Source organism: Puntigrus tetrazona, chromosome 8, assembly GCF_018831695.1.
Source record: "Puntigrus tetrazona isolate hp1 chromosome 8, ASM1883169v1, whole genome shotgun sequence".
Classification (NCBI taxonomy): Eukaryota; Metazoa; Chordata; class Actinopteri; order Cypriniformes; family Cyprinidae; genus Puntigrus; species Puntigrus tetrazona.
The window spans coordinates 13,699,679-13,721,921 of NC_056706.1; the positions used below are offsets into that span (position 1 = coordinate 13,699,679).

Consider the following 22,243-nt stretch of genomic DNA (forward strand, 5'->3'; position numbering starts at 1 on the left):
ATGGAGGAGAGCGTGTCATACGGTCAGTTACGGGCAGGAGGATCTCTGCGTCCAGAGAGAGAGAGAGGAGAGGGTTGACTTCCGGACTGAGGAAAAGCAAGTCCACCGTCAACCACTTTCACAGACGCCTTATTTACTGCCATGAAAGAGCAGCTTTACGGCTCTGCGATTCGGCCATTTGTGACTGCAAATGGGACTCTCAGGAAAACAAAGACTTCAAAAGAGCAAGCCAGGGTGAGCGAGTGAGGGAGAAACAGGAGAAGAGAGCTCTGAAACCTTTTGTGAAATATTTGTAACTTCCACAACATGAGCAGGTGGCTCCTTCACGTCCGTCTGAACGAGCAAAAATAATGGCATTACGCTTCTGTTAAGATAATACTTCAAAATGATCACAAATTCAAATAATTCAATATAATGATGACTAACATTCTGTCGTGATAAACCACAAGTGCAGACTCTGCAAAACACTACAACGATGACTAACACAAATGAGTGTTTTTTTTCCAGTCACCTATATTAAACTTTAAAAATATGAACTCTTTTTTCCGCTTTGCTATTTTGCGTACCGCAGCTTCTAACTTGTCAGTATTTCCATTATATCACATTATATTTAACAGAAATCAGATTTGTCAGACTTGCCAAATCTACCTACATAACATGATCAAATGATTTTACTAGTGTGAACATATTTTTGAATCTTATGAATGCATTTTCCCTGTGTTAAAATAGTCTTTTATGACTTCGCCCGATTGTTGCATGTTCAGAGATGAACTTTGAACAGCGTCTGATTGTGGTGACCCTAAAGGGGTCCGAAACATTAGGACAGAGAAACCCAGAGTGTTTCTATACATCATCAATACACATAAATAATAGCAGATATATGTTCTGAAAATTGAGCATTTAGAAAATAACAGAATGCTAAACTTTTATGTGAGGTCAGATTAAATGTGAAATAAATAAATGAGAGAGTCTATTTTAAACATATTATATATATATATATATATATATATATATATATATATATATATATATATATATATATATATATATATATATATAAGTGTGTGTAGATACTTATGCTTTTGTATTTATTCATGCATGTTTTTTTTCACTTAATGTTGTTAGATATATTACCATATACTATCAGAAAGCAGATTATTTTAATAAGGTTTCCATTAACAAACTCATAAAAGCCACAATCTGTTTTTAATCTAAGCTATAAGGTATTTCACTACTAAGTTATTTTTTGTAATTGGCTACTAATGTCATTAAAATGTATTTTTTTAAATTCTCAGATTTGACACAATATTAATGTATTCGATTCTGCAACATATTCAAAATATCCATCCTATTTTAGTCCACTCAGTGTCAGTGAAGAGTCCAGGATTGAGTTTAACACTGTTTTTTTTTTTTTTTAATCTTTTTTTATCATTATCATTTTCTTTTATATTCCGTTTTTTTTTTTTTTTTTTTTACATAATCTGCACGTTACATTCACCAGAGGGCAGAATTGAGACATGCATGAGAGTGTCATGTTTACTGGAAGCAGATGACACTTCCTGTTTGCAGATAAGAAGCAGTTATTAGGCTGCCCTTAATCACTGATGGCTGTGTTTAACCGCTGTAAGGTGCTCAGAATGAGCAATCTGAAGATGTTAGGTAAGTAAATATCAGACTTTATTTTATAACAACCATTAAAGCTTAATGGTCAAACTTGTCTCTTTCAAACACAACTACTTAAAAATACTTTCAAATGAACGATTCTGATATTATCGTTTTATTCGAAAAATTTGTGCTGTCATTTTGAGCATCCTTTATTTAAGCTTACGTCTAAATGGCGAGCTGTAAAAAATAAATAAGTAAATACATTTAAAAAAAGGCTGGAATAGAGACACACAAGTGATTTTTTTCTTTTTGTACCTTCTCTGTTCTGTTAAATAGAGATTTGTTTGTGAAAACAGAGAAGCGAGATTTTACAGTAGGTATCAGTATGCAATCACATTTCAAGCCAGTAAGGATGAAGAGATTTAGTAAACAGTTTTCTGTATTTTAGTTATTAAACGAACAATCACTTGACCCTTGTCTTAAATTTAGCCACATATTCTATACTCCCAAACCAAACCAATCATATCAGTATATGTTGTATACGCTTTCTCTGCCTGTGAATGATATTTGATGGTCATCTTTTCTTTATTTGAGTAATGCACTGTACCTTGAAACCTGTTTTAGTTCATTCATTATATTCACACCTCATTTGACTTTTATTTTTGTGTGTTATTTCTAATGATTTAAGTCGTGCTAGGTTAGTGGTATTATTTTGATATTTTGTTTTTCAAAACCTGTCTGACTTTCGTTCTTCTGTTGAACATTTGGTAAGAAGCTGCCAGTAGCCAATGACTTCCACAGACTGTGAAAATACACTGTGAAAGTCAATGTGGTCCATCAACTGTTTACCAAAGGAATAATTTTCATTTTTGAGTGAAATCCACATTTAATATTATAGGTAATTTGTACTACAATCAATAGCATATGGAAGCTAGTGAATTACTATTTACGTAGCATATAGGTGTTAACATTTACTTTCCATTCTGTATTTCTCTTCACAGAATTGCTGTTGTTCGCAATGGCAGCATTGCACTGTGGGATAACAGAAGGCCTAGACCTTATTACGGATAACTGCAACGATATCATCAGACTTCCTTGTACAGCTACCAACCGAACAAAAACGTACCGTTACATCATGTGGTATAAAGCAGATGTGAGTTGCCTTCATATTTTAACTGATTGACGTCACTTGTTTTTTTTTTAGAAAAGAAAGCAGCATGATGGTTAGCCAGAAAACACAACATTTCCTTTGATGAGTAGCATCCTCTGTGGCACACTATTTAACCTTTGAACTGTTTGGTCTGTCCAACCGGAAAACACCACAAAATCAAAGCCATGTCTTTCTTTTCTAGACTGTTCCTATTATCAAGAGGAAAAACAATGAATATACGTACTATAACGTGAGCAGTGTTTCTCTGCATGATGATGATACCCTGGTGTTAAAAAATGCGCAACCTTCAGACTCTGGACAATATAAATGCTACCTGGCAGCAGAGGTTGGAGGTCGAAATGATGAGTCTTTAGTTGGATTGAATATCTCAGGTAATTTAGAGCCCAATCAGTCTAGTTCATTCCCCATCTGTTTAATGTAAAAAATCTGCATGTTGGTGTCACCAAATTATGCTTATAATTTATGCTTGATCTCAGAAAACTCATCAGAATATCTCATTAAATAAATAACGGTCGTCTTGATTTCCAGAATGTTTGAGCACAGTTTATCCCATCACCACCACGATCCCCGGTGAGTTCTGTCCTGCTGTAGAAGAATTAACTGTTCCCTGGGCTGTGATTGGCCTTTCTCTTATTAGTGTCACCAAAGTCATTCTTTGCATTGCAGCCGTAGGGGTGAGTATATTAGCATTCATATCAGTCAATCAAAAACCCACAGAGGAAACACAAAGATTACATTTTAGATTACTGTGAAGTTTATTTGGTTGTCATTTATTTTTATTTTGAAAGAAATTTTAACTTTTATTTACAAAGGATGCATTGAAATGATATTTTTTTTCATGAATGATAATAATTATAAGAAATAATAAAAAAATGTTTCTTGAGCATCAAATCAAAATGAATTCTAATAGATCATGTGACACAGAAGACATGAGTAACGGCTTTCCCATCAATGGTATTATTTACATTTTTAAAAATATTACAAAATGGAAAACTTAAACACGTTTTAAATTAAATAATATCCCACAGTATTTTATCGTATTATTAAAAAAATAAATTCTACCTGGGAGAACAAAAAAAAAAAAACTATAAGAAAACACAGTCTTTTAAAACCTATTTATATCCAATTATCTAATTATAAAGCATCGCTTGTGAGAAATAAAGTCATATTGTCAGATATAAATATAAAAATAACTGATTGTAAGAAAATTCTAAGAAAATGAAGTATAATTTTTATTCCATACAAAATGACAAATAATTGATTATCTCAAAACAGACAAGCTGTTTCTCATTTTGAAAGCTGCAGAGGTTGCACCTGTTAACCACAAACGTCATAGATGGTGACTTGTTTTACAAAAACAGTAATAAACCTGCTTGTGTAAATTACTGAAATGTCTTTCTTTTCAATGTAATAGTCACTATGCCAAAATGAGGCGTCCTCAAAGATGCAGCTATAAAGGTGACCTCTAAAACTGCTGCGCTTTTAAAAATGAGACACAGCTCATGAGTCCTTCTACACCTAAAAAACACTAGAGTTGTGCTGCTTCACTTGTGACCTGATTCTCAATTAAACCGCTGTGTCTGTATATTTAAACACACGCCTCACAGACCGACAGTAAACACAGACCTGTTTAACACTGAACTTCTCCAGAAACTGTTGCACAACAGGAAACAGAGACAGTGAGGCCCATGAGCTTCACACGAATCCCCCACACTCACACACACCCCACCGGCGTATCTATCACAGGAAATAAAGCTTTTTTCTGCAGAACCCACTTTTTCTGTAACAACCAACAATCCTTGAGATTTCAGAGATGATTGAAACGACAAACCGCAGCCTCGTTGCTAAGAATATGTGGGAGAAGTTTCTTTTTTATCGTTTTTTTGATATGCATTTTCCTTTCACAGGTGTGTGATCGAGTCGTATTCAGAACAGTAAGAAGAAAACAGGATGTGAGGGGAAGCAAGACTGGGAGGTCAAGCTGGAAAGACTGAGATTCGCGAAAAGCTGATGGGGTCGTTTTGGTTTTACGCTTCCATTAGCTAAAAGTTAAAACAGTCCAAGCCTGTAAACGTTTACGAGGCTGTTCGCACCATTAGCTTGCGTAGATGGGGTCCGTTTTATTTCTGTGGGGTTTTGCTATTCTTAATTACTTTTTATGGATGTTTTTTTCCTAGGGGAAGAAGGACGGGCTGTTAGGGGGGCTGTTTTATAGCTGTCGAGGGAGACGAGTGTCATGGAGGGCTGCGATTCATTAGCTCTGTGCTCTGCCACGGCGGCCCGCATCGCTATTAAATGAATGCACTTTGTGAATCTTAAAGTTTATAACTAGGGCCAATGTAATTAAGGACTCGATGTGGCGATTAATTAATTGATTTTATAAATGTGACTGTGAAAATACCCTTAAAAGGAAATTTCGAGCAAAAACAGCGCTCATGTGATATCGCACTTGCTAATTCTGAAACTTTAACTTGATTTCTTTGTCTGTATGTAAGTTTCCCTGTTAACTGAGTAGGCTTGTGGAGAAGTCAAACACAGTAAGCTGGAAATGAAAATGAAAGAAAGATATAGCTGTTTATATACAGTAATACATATACAATAGTCTACGTATAATGCATGCCGCTACTGAGCTGCAGACGCCTTAATACTACATGCTATCTGCGAAACACAAATATAGCCTATTATATATATAAATATATATATATATATGTATATATCATTATGTATGTGTAATAAAATGTTCCTCCCTTGTGTGTGTGTGTGTAATTTATGTCATGGAGACCAAATGTCCCCACCAGTCATTTTTGACAATGTTTTGGTCCCTATGAGTAAAAAAGTATTATAAACCATGCAGAATATTTTTTTTTTGAAGTTTTGTATGAAGGTTAGGTTTGTGGGAGTTAGGGTAAGGTGATAGACAATTTTTAAAAGCCATAAGATGTTATTATTTAACCCTCTGGCCCTCTTCCGTAATTTTGGACTGAAATATTTTATATTTTGAATGTTTAAAAATCGTAGCTTCATCGGGATGAGATGACGCTTGGTGACTTTTGTCACATTAGCAATATTTATATAACTGAAATAAATATATGTATTGAAAAAAATTAAAACTCAGAAAGGCTTTTCTGAAGTTGGTCAGAAAAGAAAGCAATCAAGGGGTGACACCAATCAATAAATGGGAAAAATACAAAAGGGGCTCTCTCTCTCACACAAACACACACAAAGGAATGAACTAGAAAGACTGGAAAAGAGCACAATGTGAGGGTATGTGAAAATACAAACAATCAATAATAATAATAATAATAAAAAAATATTTTATCCTCTATTTTTCTTCCCCTCTTACACACACACACACACACACACACACACACACACACACACATACAAATGAACTGGTAAGACTACATCAGTGTAAGACAGCTTTTATTGAAATAAAATCAATAAATCATTATTAAAAAAATCCAAAAGAGATTCTCATTCTCTCTACACACTTTCTCCATGTCAATCACAGTATTCGTTCCCTTTCTATGTATTCCCTTTTCTAACTATGATTGTTTGACTGTAATCATATTGTAAAAACAGATACTCATCTAACCACAAATAGCTAAACTTTGACAAAGAGTAGTTTTTTGCAATGTCTAGATATAGATGTAAAACCTAAAAACTGAAGAAAAACAATGGCAATCCAAAAGCATCCGCATATATCTATATAGGATGCTAATACAAGAGGTTATGCAACATTACACAAGTTAATTTTTTTTTATTTATTTCAATGCATCCACTTCTCGCTTCATTTTAAATTGTAAATAAATAAAGATAACATATAATTTAATTAATTCTAATGGAGAAAATAGAACATTATTTTTTTTATAAATATTGCATAATATCACAACATTCCCTCAAATAAAAATCCAAAAATATTTTTAACAAAAATATATTGAATTAACTTCTCTAAAAATCGCCTTTGACCTGTTTTTAAATTAAATTGCGTAAAACAAATATAATCAGCGTAGTTGTGGTTTGAATCGTCCAATGAGATCGCATCTCGGAGCTTCCGGTCTGTCTCGAAAGCGAAAGGAGATTCGGCAAGAAAGAAAACTGTGATCATGCTGCACCTTTACTTTATAATTTGTAAGTACAACATGCATTTGTGCATATGCATAATGTTTTGCTTAATTACAAAAGTTTGAAAAAAAGGGGGAAAAAAGAAACATGTAATTGCTAAAGTGAAACTAACCGTTTGTTTACATTTCAAAACTTCCGCGTTGGGAAGTCTCCAGGACAGAAAAGCTGCATTTATGATCTCGATTAAACGCGTGATCCAATGCAATGACTCCAACATTTCATAAATGCATCAAATGTTGTTATATCTGTTTTCCTTTAGTTCATCTGATTCACCTGTCAGTATCGATAAAGGAGCACCACTGGATTAAAATACCATGTCCAGCTAGCACTGAACAAGGCGTAAGATATAGGAGAATCACCTGGTACAAGGTAGGTGTGTGTTCAGTGTTTCAAATGCAATTAACCTCTGCAATCCCACCTGTCAAACATTACATTCACCCAGTCAAAGTCAAGAGCTGTGAATTCAACGGGAGTGTTTAAAAAAAGCAAACATTTTTTACAGGTTGAAGAGGGTTCTAATGTGCTGACTGGCCTTGTTTTGAAAGATCTGCTAAAAAACATTACAACCCTATATCAGTTTGCAAATTATTCCTATGAGGTGGGAGAAGACAACTCTCTTCTTGTCCCCAGTTCTGCTAAAGTAGACTGTGGCATTTACAGATGCATCTTATGGCCTCCGTTGGGTCATTACATTCAGGAAGGAAATACTGAATATTATCCAGCAGGTGAGAATGATGATAGGATGCAAAGTTTAATGCTGTCACATGCATGCTTAATTTGTTGAATACTCCGCATGTACTTTCCATTGAAATGATTTCTCTTATTTATAAACCGTAAACATTGATGTTGACATTTCCTTTCGTCCATTTGTGTTTGGTTTTCGCTTTCCCTTACATGGTATAATGCAATGAGAACTAAAACCTAAAGCCTGTGTGTTTGTTTTTGTGCTTAGGCTGCATGCCTCAAGTGGTAATCCGCAAGAAGTATGAGCTGCCTGCGTATCATCGTTTTGAATACATCATAATCCCATGTGTGCTTATGTTTTGTGCTGCTGTTATCATGTTTCTGAACATCAAGATGATTAAGAAAACGAAAGAACAATATAATATCAAGAAAAAACTTGTGCAAAGTGATGAAAGCATATACGTAACTGCACAGTAACCGTTTACTGTATGGGTTCACTTTGGCATCAACAGATTGCGACTCAAGCAGCACATTTCTCTATTCTCTAATGATGATTTGTGTGTGTGTGTGTGTGTGTGTGTGTGTGTGAATAAAGAGCACTGTGTTTATTAAACAATTATGCAAATGCGCATATGACATGTAAATGCATGACCACAGAAAATGAGTACTAATAAACAGCCAATGTGTAGCCAATAGACATGCAAATAATCAACCAGTGAGAACTAGTCTTTATACAAAAGTGTTAGCAAATACATTAATAAAGTACTTCTGTTGTTAATAATTATTAAAACAAATTCTCAGCAAACACTGGAAGTGTCATGATGATAAATTCTAAATACTCAACTCACGATAGGCCTAGGTTGGATGGACTGGCCCGAAATATTGGAGTGGTTAAGCTGATTACTTTTTTTTTTTTTTTACTCCTAGCTAATATTGCACTTAACTGCCATGCATTGTATACACTATAAAGGGTTCGTCGAATCCTTAAAAGAAATTTGTTTTCACAATGTTAACAGTGTTTTTAGAATAATTGGTTGTTTTATATTTCACTTTTTAGTTAAAATGGCTTTTTTTATTGATCTGCGCCTTCTGATAGAACAGAGTGGGAGATAAAAACATGCCAGGAGGTTAAGTCAGCGTTCTCTTGAAAATTGAAGAGGCTGCGTTTTGAAGCCGAGTAATAGGTAAGCAATTAAGCTCAGTTAAACAGAGTTCTTTAAAGACTGCCGCGATTGAAGTAAAATAATTAAATAAACATTTAAAGTCAAAATGCAGCATGGGTGTATTTAGAGGAAAGCATCTCTTAAAGGTCCCACGTTGCGCGCCTTTCTGGAGTTTTATGGGAGGTTTTGATGCCCTGAAGAATACATATTCGCAGTATAAGTACCAAAAACCATCTCAGTATGTTTATAAAGCTCCTCTCTCAAGTTGGTTTTGGCCTGTCTAGTTAATATTCATGCACCTCTCTTCTGATGGACCTGTTGTTTTCTGAGAGACCCTCGGCCAAGCCAATCGAATGTAAAGACGGCACAGTTATATCACAGATTCGGTACATCAGGTTCAAAAATATCATGTTGTTGTGATGTTGGGTGCCAAAATTTACATAATACTACCTCAAATTAGAAATATGATCGCACGCCTGATGCCAATGTCTGTGTGCATGTGTGTAACCATTTAGAAACTTATATGTACACTGCCCCTAGACCTCACGTACCATGAAAAAAGCCAGGACATTTCAGATTTGACAATATGGGACATTTGAACTGACTGCCTTCAGAAAGGATTCAGTGGCTTTTTCCATTTCATTTGTCCAATGTATGAATGTCTGATAAAATAGCTTTTACGAGAGCAGCACTGCTTTGTACACAGCTGTTATTGGAGGAACGCCTGCATTTCTGCTAAAAGCACCACCGAGTCCTTCTGCTGTTTTTGTTCAGAACAAAAAGTGAGTATATGCCTTAAAAAAAAAAAAAAGACAACAAAAAATAAGATAGTAAGATGTGTGCTTTAATTTAAAATAATACTTCATACTTTTGAAATTTTTTCTTTGTTTTGAAAATGTTTCAAATCTGAAGCGTGAAGTTTGTCTCTTTATGAATCTGTATTTGAAGTATACAGTACACAGTATACAGTATTTCCTCATACGGTATTATTTGTGCAGGTTTTAAAAAGCCTTACATTTTATTAAAAAAAAAATAAATATATGCAAGCAAGCAGAACATAAACCACACAGGTAACCTCAGACCAACATGAACTCAAAACACACAGGACTAAATACACAAGGTAAATCACAAAATTAACAAGACACGGCTGAAGACAATAATACAGTTAACACGAACTAAAGGCAGGGCACACAGAGCACATGGCATGAGACAAAAACAATAACAAAAGAGTCCAAGTGATGTGACAAATGTGCACTTTAAAAAAAAAAAAAATCCCAATGACCTTTATGTGTAGCAATTTATTACAACCCTGAAAGTAAGTTAAAGAGCCCTGTTTAACCCACATAATTATTATGAGGAGTTTCCTCACAAGAACTGTGGAAAGCAAACAACTTGGGAGGAAATGAGCGCCACGCATTTCACCAGTACCATAATGATTCGCTGGATTGTGTTGGGTGAGTCAGTTTTGTCTTTATTCTACCCGTTGTTGTATACTTAGGCTTAAACATAAAGGGCGTTAAAGACCCATAGATGTTTGTTAGAATTTGAAAAGCAAGAACGGCTAATCTAAAGAACGTTTCTAAAGAACCGATGCACAATGTATTACGGTATCTGTAACCTGCTTATTTTTACCCCCTCAGCAGTGTTTTTTTTATGTCTGTTTTAGCGTTGACCCTTAATATAATATCTGGCAGAGATGATTTCACGACAAACGTCGGCGCAAATTGCAGAGATGACATAACTTTGCATTGTAATTTCGATAAAAACTGTCGGAATTACACGTCTGTTACGTGGTACAAGGTAAGCAATATGTGCAACTGTCAAATCTCTACTGCTGTAAACCGCATTATGTCTGTCGTGTTCATGCTTACTTTTTAAAAACTATTTGTTGATGTGGTTATGTTCGGGTGTATGATTAGTTTATGGTTTACTGGAAATGAACATATAATGCTTTTTACTTTTTAAACGCGAGATTAAAAACAGTCGTGCACCGCGTCTTTAGAACGGACGAGACGCGCGCGTCAAACACGTGTCTGGAGCACATTTACAGAAAATAAACAAAAACAGCGAGGTGGAATCCAAAATGCTCTCTGTAAGTGCTCTTTAATGTCAGTGGCTTTAAGCAGGAAACGCGTCGACACGCATTCATTTCCATTTCACCCATTTCTCTTAATTTTTAAACCAGAGACCTGGTAAACATTTTACCTGGTAAACATTTCCATATAAAATAATTAGGCCTATGTATTTTCGGTTTCTTTGAGCTATAACTTACAATGGGGTAAAAGGAATTAACAACATATCATAGAGTATGTTTTATTTAGTATTAATAAAAATGGGGTAAATGAGTATGCAAAAAAATGCGTATCATATACACGTCAACAAATTAATTGTCATATGCATGCGAAAACTGCGTATTATATGCACACCAAAATGCATTTTTCATCGATTTGTGATAGTCTGTTAATAAATTTATGGATTTTTGTGGCCTACAGGTGTTTTATTATTCTTAAAATGAGCAAATTTACAATAATATTTTTTAAAATATTTTTTATCTTATTACAAAACAAGCCAACAGTATGTTATACAGTATCTAATAAAAAAAAAATTTAGTTGCAATGAAAACGTTGCAATGAATTGTCACGACATTTTTAGTGCTGCAAATGCAGAGCTATTCACACACGCACAGAAACTCACTCTGTTCTTTTTTTCTTTCTTTCTTTTTAAGATATACAACAACCGCAGTGACAAATCCACCACAATGAAAATCAAGAAAAAGTCAGAAAATGACATCAAGACTAACAAGCACCCTGATTCTGGGTCACCGGATAAAAACTTTTCTTTGTTCTTAAGGGAAGTGTCTCCTGCCGATTCTGGGACTTACAAGTGTTTAATAAGAGCCAGAGCTGGAGGAATGTACTGCGTGAATTGGGTTAGACTTAATATCACAGGTATTTCATATATTAATAAACAATCGTGAATGCAAACAAATTAATATTTGGCATAATATGTTGACCATTGTACGTTTTGGTTTAGTTTCCAATATTCAAATACATATAGCTGTCAGTTTAAAATGCAGAAAAACAATATTGCTTTGCGTTGTTCTTTTAGCCATTTATGTGCTTAATTTCATTTGTCTCCCTAGATTGTGTTTCAACAGCTTCACCCATCGTCTTTGATTTCTCCACCAAGATTATTAATGAATCATGGGCAAACGTTAGCATCCCATGGCCTCATCTAAATGAGGATTCAGCTTTTTTTATCCTTTGGGGTTGTGTAGGACTGGCTGTGAGTAAACTTGTCCTCAGTGCCGTTTGCATATGGGTAAGTATTTTAAATGTAGCTAATTTGTCTTCTGAGCATTTTATTTGAACTATTACAAGTGTAAGTAAAGATGACGCTGAACACAACAAGGAAGTAACAAATAAGTTTGAATGCCAAAGCTCTTAAAGAGAAAACTGAGGAATAATTGCAAAAATGGATATTGGAAGACGTATCCTATAGCTGCTATTGTGAAAACCGATTTCTAAGCAATAAAGGTAATGATATGTTTCTGTTCTCAGGTTTTCAGGGAGCTGAGTAAATTTAAAAGACAACAGATCTAAGACCAGCACCTGCCATATGGTTCAGTAATTTATAAACTTTACTGTGAATAATACACTTAATGCAAGATGATGTAACCGTACTGATACTCTGAGAAAACTGATCTTTATATTGGTCATATTTTTTTTCTACAGTAAATATTCTTATCAGGGTTATTTTAGAATGATTTAAAGTATTATATACTATTATAGCATTTTTAACTGAATAGCTTTTATATTTATGTTTACATCTTTTTTTATTTTAGTAATTTTGTTATGTGATTTTGAAAAATTTTTAAAAATATATATTTTCATTTCTTTTAAATGTATTAAATCAAACTGTAATAACTTTAGTTTTAGTTAACAATAACACTGCTTCCTACAATACCTAAATAAATATGTATCTGTATCAATTTTACTGCTTTAAGTTGTCTAGTAATAAGTTTCATAGTCTATTAGGGCCTATGGCCCGTGACCTAGTTTAAGTTTTTATAAATGCGTTTGTTTCTCTTTGTGTGTGTGTTGTGTGAAAAAAAAAAAAATGGTTTGGTCCATGCATGCAAATGTTAAAACAAAAACACTTAGGTATACAAATAGGTATACAGTGTATTTTCCCATGTAGTGCGTGGGTTATGAATAAGAATTGCTATTTTATGCACCATCAATCATACTAATTAATTTGGGAACTGGCCTTGTTTCATATGTTATATTTATTTACAGTTTGCTGAGCCAAACTCCAACCTATTCTCACTTCCAAGACATGAAACTCATGAAATAACTTTAGCTTAAGGGGATTTTACAGCGATACCATAGAGAAAAAAGAAACAAAACCAAACATTCTGGTTCCCCAAAGTAACTTTCCGTAAGTGAAAGTCATAAGAACTTTTTAAGAATATAATTTTTTTTCTTTGTTTCAAGAACATTTAAAAAAATATGAACCTTTCTGCTCTGAAAAGCATAAAGTTTCCGTGGATGCTAAAAGTTCTTCATGAAATCATAGATGCCTTGATTTTTAGGAGTGTATGAAGAATCTCCACACAGCTTTTTATACTGGCTAAATCTTTCAATCTCCAATTATCAAAAGCACCATAACAGTGGTTAACACCATAACACACACACACACACAAATAGTGAACCTAATGCTATGTTACGAGTGTGTGAGATGGTTTGGACATTGCATGGCCATCTGCGCATTACCTGTCTGCAACAGCAAAGAAATACGTGGTACCAAAAACACCCCTGGTAAAGCTTTCTAACACTAAATCGGTTTGTTTGGTCCAGCATGGCATTATTAGACACAAGCAGATGCTTTATATGATGTGCTGAGAGGATCAGCAGCAGCCAGCTCCCCCTCCGTCACAAATCTATACTGCTCCAGAAAAGTAACAAAAAGTCATGCACGACCACTTTCTGTTCCAGTATCTTGCCTCTCACTGCAGGCCAGTTCTGAGGGCATTAAAAAGCAGGGACAGTCTCCCTAAATCCACCTGCTCAGTGACTTACACTGTAGCTGCCAAAAACAAGAATTTATAACATTACCTGTACTGTTGCATATATTAGTGTAGTCTGTCTCCAATTCACTCCATTAGTGACTCAGTAGCCCCCTCTTCTGTAAATTACTCAACATACGTTGCTGGTCTCATTATGAGCGATTCATCAGTGGATATTTCTGTAAAGGAAAAAACCCTTGTATCCTCTACACAGAACGTGTGAAACAGCTAATCACCTACATGGCTAGTAAATAAATGTAACCTTTAGCAATAAAGTGAGCATAGGCAACGTCTTCTTTCTCCAGGACATGCTCTGAACAGGATTCTAGCACTCGTCCGACAGTGTTTGCTCATCTATAGACGCATATGTCAAATAGACCTCTAATAGATGTATTGAATATGTTTATGATTTAGAATGCAAAACTGACATCTTATAGTATTACTGTACAGTTTACACACAGCAGATTCTTTCCAGATCAAGCTATCTTTAACAGACATCTTGTAGACGTACATGTGCAAATGACCTAAAATGTCTAGTTATTGGTTTTGTTTCTTGAAGTGCTCTCTACAGTCCTCATATAGGATATAGCTACGTCCGGAAAACAACGATAAAGTATACCTACTGTATCTACTAGGTTGTGTTTTATTAACGTGTACTCATACCCCAACCCTAAACCTATAACTTTAAAATACAGACAACCTACAGTAATTAATCAACGTGACAAAAATTGATACAATATTGATGTGCACAGGTCGAGAAAAAACTGCATATGCTAATTGACCTTGTGTAATATGACCATGTTAAACCAGTTCAAGAGCAGCACAAGACCACACCAGCACACCAGCATCCACCCTTCAAAGCCCGCCTAACCAGCATACACTGTTTTTACATGAATTACTCACATTTGAACTCTATGACTGTATTCTGCAGAGCACAAAATAATGTATTCTGCTAAACGTCTGTAACCTAACCACTTTAAATAGCACATGGTGAACACTGGGTCCATGTTTTTCCAGGTAGGCTACTTTGTAAGTGATTGATAACGTGAGATGTTCTCCTTAACCCGTTCTTTTATGAAGCTGCAGGGGGCTCCAAAGCACACAATAATGACTCGCTCATATGCGTTTGCCGATATTTCTTTCCTGGTGAGAAGCTTTCAGATCACTGCCATAGGATTTCTGCCAACTCTCATATATTCAGTAACATAGCTGATGTGTGAAGGTACCCGATGACCTTCCCGCCGCAAGCGATGGAGGAGGTGTTGTTGTGCGTTAAAGGCACAGGATATGCAGAACGAAAGGTCCAGCATTTAAAGGCCAGCGTTTTGTGTCATTATTGACCCCTGTGGTTATCAGTCATTAATTTGTTTTGGGGTTTGCATCAGCATAAAGAATGCCAATTACACGTACTAAACTCCAAGACATCGTGTGAATCACTGGATACAGCCCGCTCTCACCTCAGGGCTACAACGATTAAGGTCTCGAAACTGTGAAGGCAAAATCATTAACGTCATTGGCTACTGTCCTTATTGATAAGTGAGCCGAGGCAGTGTTTCTGTACACTCTTAAAATAAAAATTCTTTATTGGGATCAATAATTCCCCAGTGAACCTTTACCATCCACATAACCTTTTAATTCCCTGGAGGGTTCTTTACAGTGGGTAAAGGTTCTTTAGATTATTAAGATGTTTTTTACACTAATAATAAATGGTTCTTTTAAGAACTGTTGACTTAAAGATTCTTCGGGGAACAAAATCTGTTTTTTACTATAGCATTGCTGTAAAAAGCTCCAAAAAACGTACATAAAGCTTCGAAACCATTATTTTTAAGAGTGCAGCTTAATTAGTGGAGCTCAGCAAAACTGTTTGACTGATAAAAGTATAATGAATGTTCACAGCAAGTTCATTTTATTTATTTGCTATATTTTACTTTAATGGATCAATGAAATTTTGTTATGTGTTAATCACAGAATTCGCATGATTTCATAATGTAGTTCTTTCTAAAATACACGAGTAGGACATATATCTTATTCCAAACTTATTACTGCTCAGTTTTTCATAAGACCAATATTTTATGAATTCTACTGTATGTTGCATACTGGTAACCATTAACAGATCATCATGGAAGGACTTTGACCAATTTCTCATTTTATTGTTCGTTTTTGGGCAACGCAGAAGTGTTTATTCAGGCCAGTAGAGTACAAAGAGTTCTTTTGACATGTAATAAGACTCCACTGGGAGAACAATAATCAAATATTGCCATGCTTTAATCTTTGTTCTTCTTACTGTTCACCATTCGGAAGGATCCTTGGTAGACGTTTCACGTCCTTCATTCAGCTGAAATTGAAGGATACATGGGATGTGTGCTTTGTAAGTCACCCACAATGAAAATAAACTGTCTGAACTTGTCTGAATTTATTATGAAATATATAATGTTTCATAATAACGTTTTCTAACGTTTAAGAAAGCATACATGTTATTTTTTTAATTTTGGTATAAATTACTCTATAAACCCTTAAACTGCCAACAACTTAAGCCACGGGGAGACTGTAGACAGCTGTGATTCATTGTATTGCATCAATAGAAAGCCAAATAATTAAAGCTTTTCAATAGAAAATATTTTTCCAAAACTAACTTTTGTTAGTATTTTTAGAGTCGTGACGGTGAGGGCGGGAACATACGTGACGTAGTCACACGCGCTTACGCGTTCTAACGTTTAGATGACGAGGAGGACTCTAGTCTAGAAGACTCTCAATGACTGAACTAGGAAAGACACGGTAGGATGCTGCCCTCCGTTTGAGAAGCACCCACAGACGGGCATTCATGTATCCCACCTCAACGTGCGTATAAATAGTACGTCAAATCAAAAAGACTTTGGTGTTCGTATAAAACGCAGTTTTCACGTGCATTGATACTCGTCTACTAATCACACCCATCGCGCAGAGTATAAACGCCAAAGTCATTTTTTTGCGTATCGATACCAACAGCTTTCGTTTTTATTTGGCGTACTACTTTCAGTATACACATGTACATGAGTTCGGGTAGCTCCCATGCCAAGAAACAGAGAACACATGTCGTGATTAAGCTAAACCCTTTTATTTAACTTGTTTTTTTTTTTTTTTTTTTTTTTTTTTTTAGATATTTGCTGGAGATTGTGTCCACAGATATAAGTCACGTGCTAAAGCTCATGCAATAATAGCGTTCACAGATTGCAAGTACAGTTTGAAAAACAGGTCAGCAAAACAAGCAGAGTATCAAACCTAAACCTCTAGACAAGCAAAAAGATAGACTATGTTGCTGTTTAAGGGAATAAGAGGGATAGTCAGAGACAACAGGTTGAAGTTGTGCTTTGGGTGACCTGAGTTCAAATCCTGGTTTGTGATCTTTTTGGTCTTGTCCACTTCTATCTTTTCCACTTCTGAATAAAAGGAAATAAAACGAGGGCAATTTCAGTTGCGTAGAACTGTACTGCTGACAAAAAAACAAATGATGAGATCCTAGTTACATTCCACCACTGAAAGGCAAAAACTGAGCAATTTTAGAATGACAGCTAAAAGATTGACGCATGCTGACTGCAGCCTTTGGGCTAAGTTTGACTGAATGTCGTTGCTAACTGGAGATAGTACAAGCTGAATTTGATTCTGACAGCTATGAAAAAAAACAAAATTGGTGACACCTCAAAAAGACAGACAGACAGACAGACAGACAGTCACCTAGGAAGTGCGCCAATGTTTTTGATGTTTTACCATAGACTGTTAGATTCTACTTCAGCAGCTTTGAACAGAGGCATTTACACACCAAAAGGGCTCGGGACACTATCTTTAAACAAAACACTATAACTAAATTAAATGAACTAGACATATTTTCAATACGTCGCAGCTACTGCGGGGTCTAAAAGTAAAAACTTTAAAAACTGTAAAACTTTTTTAATTTTAATCTGTTTTATAAGCCTAATAATTTGAGTGAAAAGTGAAATTTCAAAATTAATGATTTTCTAATGATCTGTTTTATTATTTGGTTTGCTCTCTATTTGCTTTAATGGCTTCAATATTTAAGCTTGCATTATCTCCACAAGTTTGCGTTGAACTGACTCAGTATACATTTAAATTATCCAAAGGTGTAACAATCTTGTTTTTTTTTTAGGTATTGATTGCTCATTTGGCTTCTGAAAAAGTCAAATGAGCAATGTCACAAATTCACTGGTTTGAATGGTAACTTACAAATTATGCAACATTTCAACATTTTCACATTCATGTTAATCAGTCTTTCACCAAATTTTCTTAAATCCTAAAACTGTTCATTGATTTAAAGGTTTTAATGAGAGTTGAAATTCTAGATTTTCAGACTGTCAAACCCCACTCCGTAATGAATACACATAATTAACATGACTAACATATAACCGATCTACCCTTTCAGCAAGTGACAGGTCACATTCGATCTTCCTCCCAGTTCTCTTATTTTTTTGAGCTTTCCAAATCCTTGATAATGTTCCACAAATTTCCAGTCCTTTTTTTCTAAATGCTGCGTGTTTGCTTTTGTCCTTATCTTCCCTCATTATGGCCACCACGCTTTGGCATCTTACATCAAGTTTCTTTTCTTGTCTCTTTTCAAATCAGGCATTCGTCTAAACTGGAGGCTGACAGCCAAAACAGCAGAGTATCTCCTTAAAGGTCTTCCTCATTTCCAGGCTGCGGCAGGCGTAGATGAGGGGGTCAATCACAGAGTTGCACATAATGAGGACCAGGTACGTGGTGAAGTGAGACATGTAGCAGAGGCAGAGCGGGTGGTGCGGACAGGACACCAGCAGAATGAGGTGGAGGAAAAACGGCGCCCAGCAGCACACAAACACGCCGAGGAGGATGGAGATGGTCACGGCTCCCTTCATACAGCTGCGTTGACGTGGGGTCGGGTTGGCGGCCGCCGCTGGGGGCAATGCTGCGATTCTCTGAACGTGAAGTCTGGCGAGAAGAAACATGTGTACGTAGAGAGTGGCCATGAGCAACAGCATGGCAAAGAACATTGTGATCAGACAGACAATCACGGTCTTGCTCTCTGAGTACACTATGAAGACAATCCCACAAACCACACACACCAACCAGATGGCAGCGATGGCCACCAGCGCTCTGCGTACGGTCACTATGCTGTGGTAGCGTAAGGCGTAGAAAATCGTGACGTAGCGGTCGATGGCAATGGCCAAGAGGTTGCAGATTGATGCCACCAGAGAAATACAGATCATTGAATCAAACACATTGTCCATCAAACGCACAAAATGGTCACTGGCCACCAGAAGGCGACTGCTTAGTATGGCAATGACAATGGTCTCCAAAGAGTTCGAAACACTCACCAACATGTCTGCGGCAGCCAGGCTGCACAGGAAAAAATACATCGGAGAGTGAAGGTTCTTGTTTTTAACCACGGCTACGATGACGAGGATGTTCTCCAGAAGACTCACAATACCCAAAGTCAGAAAAACCTCCGCCTGGATCTGAACCTGCTCACACAGCGCCCCCGCTGGAGAATCGACCCCGCTGCCATTAGCGGGCAAAGATGTGCTGTTTGCAGGTTTCTGTCCTTTAAGGAACTGCAGATATGAGTCGTTCATCAGGATTTTTTAAGATGAATAAATGGGGAAGAACAGATAACAGGTGAGGGATGGGAAAAAAAAGAGAAAATTTAAAAGCAGAAAAAATATTAGAAAGAGGAGAAAACTGATTCAGATGATGGGATGAATAGCAATGAAGGAATCTGAAAGCTGCAGGTGTAGTTCACGAATCAGATGTTGCAGTTCCCCAGATGCTGGCTTCAAAAATGCTGTGCTGCTTCTCTGGTTGTTGGAGATGCTTCTGTAGAGATGCTGTGTGATTCAGAGGCTCAGAGCAAACGGACTCTCTCTCACAGCCGCTGGCTGTACGTCAGCAGATGCAGCCTCCGCCTGCTCTTTGTGTGTTTGCTCAGCCACACACATTCATAGTTCATGGCAACGGGCAGTTATGTGCTTTCTGTGATCCAAATTACTAATTCAGTTTATCTGTTTTATTATTGTTTCCTTTTTACATTAACCTTCTTACTACCGTTGTGTTGATGGTTAACGAAAGCTGTTGAAGCACCGTCCGTCTAAAGAGTCCTGAAAAGCATGGCAAACTTTTTTTACTTTGACACAGCATCTTAAAATGTGGTGCTGAGCACCTCAGAAGGGTCAAATACATCTGCCTGGAGCATCTTTAAGTAGTAAAACGTGCTATATTTAACTACGTTGTGCTAATGAGTGGCAAATAATTGCAGAGTCTTAATAAGAACGAAAAGTTATTTTAATTTGACTTATAATATTAAAAACAGTATGTAGCTGTTGCTCTGTGTTGAGCAAAGTCAAATACAATAGTACGCAGAAAACAACCTTTGCAGTTAATGGCAAAAACCAATTTATGGGATATTTACTAACCCTCAGGCCACTAACTTCTTGTGAACCAAAAGCATGCATGTTTGAAATGAATCAATTTAACTGTTGCTTTTGTCTGGAAGAAATATCCATTATATTGAGTTATTAAACAATATATTGAGAGTCCATTATATTGTTTTCCCCATTTAAAAAGTCATCTATTCTGAATAAGGAGAGTAATCAAGCACCATTTACACATGAAAACGGTTCTAAACAAATCTGAACAAACATGTGGGTGGACTTTGATGTGAGACGACAACAGGGGATAGATTTTCCAATGAAGGTCATTACGGATTAGGGACTCATTTGGCCAGAAACTATAGTTTAAAGTTATGCCTTAATGAAGAATTTGTTTATAACAAACACACAGCTTTTTGCCTCGCAAAATGTCATTTTAATTATTTGTGGATTGTATTTAACAGCTGTTTGAACTAAATCACTGCAGAGGATCCATTGGTGAGCAAGTGATGTAATGCAAAATATTTCCAAAGCTTTAAAAAGATTAAAGATACAAATTTAGATGTAAAAAAATAAATACAATTTTCATATTTTCTAATTATTCTATTAACTCCCTCAGTATTTTGGGGATGGGGAGAGATCATATTTATTCTTTTTCTCAATTTAATAATTTCTATATTTTCTAGAAGTGTCAATGAAATAAATCATTTAGTTTGACCTCTTTCATGCAAGTGATGTTGTAATCACTTTATTTCTCTGATGAAGACATATCCTTGCAGAGCTGTTCAGTCGTTTTCTGCCCTTGAGATTTCTCTTTCATTTCATGCAGTAGTATCCAGGGTAACTTGTATATATATGTTTCGACACAAGTCTTGAGGAGAGAAACGTGTTACAATGCACGAGTCTGAGCAACTAATTCCCGAGGATGTGTGTAAATGCGAGAAGGTTTTTAGTGTGGGTCCGTGTGATGAGTCTATTCCCACAGGATATTGATTGATTTTTTCACACCTCGTCGCCTGCTTCAGTGACTTCGTGAAAAGTTCTAGACAAGACTGTTTCACATTGTGCTCGGTTCACACTCCAGCAGATAATCATTTATCAATACGCCTGAGCCCGTTTGGTGCTTTTTCAGGAACACAGGGTAAAAACAAAAGCTAAATTTATCAGTTAATCTAGCAGTACTGTATCGCTGATAGGGGAGACGAAGCATGTTAAATTGAAGTGAATAAATGAACCTGACCATCAAATCAATATACGGTCAGACTGAATGGAGATTTGGAGAAATTAATTAATTTTGAACATTTTGTTTATCTTTACCTTTAAACTGGATCCATCAAGGACATACTAGTCTCAAAAACACTTGAATATTTAAACGGAATATGTAACCAACTGGAGGTCCAAGAGAACAACAGGGTCAGGGTTAAAGAATACTGATAGCATTTAAACAACTACATGGCTTGTGGAATACTAACTAACTGAGATTCAGATTCAGAACTACAATTAATCTGCAGCCGGGCCTATAGGAGGGAGAGAGTTGTGTAGGTCACATTTTTCCCTCAAAAATGTTGGGAGAATTGCATAAGGAACATGCTATAATGTCTAGGATATTGTTTTCAGGACAATTATGCTAATTTACAAACAAATTCTCATTGCTGCAAGATACAGAATATTTCTCATTAATGTAACTAAGCATGTATATTTATGTATAATTCCAGTATTCAAGCCCTACTGACTAATTTTATTAAAATGTAGTTTTATTAAAATCATTGCAAATACACTGAATAGTTGATGAAAGTTAGCTTTGTTAGTTTTTAGTTCATAAAAACCTTTAGTTTTTTTATAATGTTATATATATATATATATATATATATATATATATATATATATATATATATATATATATATAATGTTGGTATTGAATGGTGAAAGAGATTACAGAGGTGTCAAAAATCACCTCGGCATTAAAAGCAAAAAAGCTATATACTGTAATTCTCAGCCATGTAAATTTCTGTTCATCACTGCACACCTGTCAGAA

At 35.8% G+C, this 22,243-nt stretch overlaps 3 protein-coding genes across 7 annotated transcripts; 2 read left to right on the forward strand and 1 right to left on the reverse strand.

Annotated features, from left to right (window-relative positions):
* The first annotated feature begins 1,501 nt into the window (after positions 1–1,501).
* Positions 1,502–5,625, forward strand: LOC122350516. 4 transcript variants are annotated; one of them, XM_043247060.1, is made up of 6 exons: positions 1,548–1,659; positions 2,381–2,503; positions 2,607–2,758; positions 2,958–3,147; positions 3,305–3,450; positions 4,684–5,625. In XM_043247060.1, exons 3-6 carry the CDS (start codon positions 2,624–2,626, stop codon positions 4,768–4,770), a joined length of 558 nt encoding a protein of 185 aa, XP_043102995.1. In that variant the 5' UTR covers positions 1,548–1,659; positions 2,381–2,503; positions 2,607–2,623; the 3' UTR covers positions 4,771–5,625. The 4 variants fall into 4 exon arrangements, with proteins under 4 accessions (XP_043102994.1, XP_043102997.1, XP_043102995.1 ...); XM_043247059.1 differs by lacking the exon at positions 2,381–2,503 and having other exon boundaries at positions 1,502–1,659; XM_043247062.1 differs by lacking the exon at positions 2,381–2,503 and having other exon boundaries at positions 1,502–1,659; positions 3,305–3,346.
* A 4,281-nt stretch (positions 5,626–9,906) lies between these two features.
* Positions 9,907–12,584, forward strand: LOC122350517. Of its 2 annotated transcripts, XM_043247065.1 has the most exons (5): positions 10,109–10,202; positions 10,415–10,548; positions 11,474–11,696; positions 11,891–12,069; positions 12,309–12,581. In XM_043247065.1, exons 1-5 carry the CDS (start codon positions 10,151–10,153, stop codon positions 12,348–12,350), a joined length of 630 nt encoding a protein of 209 aa, XP_043103000.1. In that variant the 5' UTR covers positions 10,109–10,150; the 3' UTR covers positions 12,351–12,581. The 2 variants fall into 2 exon arrangements, with proteins under 2 accessions (XP_043102998.1, XP_043103000.1); XM_043247063.1 differs by having other exon boundaries at positions 9,907–10,202; positions 11,891–12,584.
* A 4,365-nt stretch (positions 12,585–16,949) lies between these two features.
* mc3r (melanocortin 3 receptor) lies at positions 16,950–20,836 on the reverse strand. The gene has a single exon (XM_043246301.1). The coding sequence runs from the start codon at positions 19,414–19,416 to the stop codon at positions 18,439–18,441; it is 978 nt and encodes a 325-aa protein (XP_043102236.1). The 5' UTR covers positions 19,417–20,836; the 3' UTR covers positions 16,950–18,438.
* Between the last annotated feature and the right edge of the window lie 1,407 nt (positions 20,837–22,243).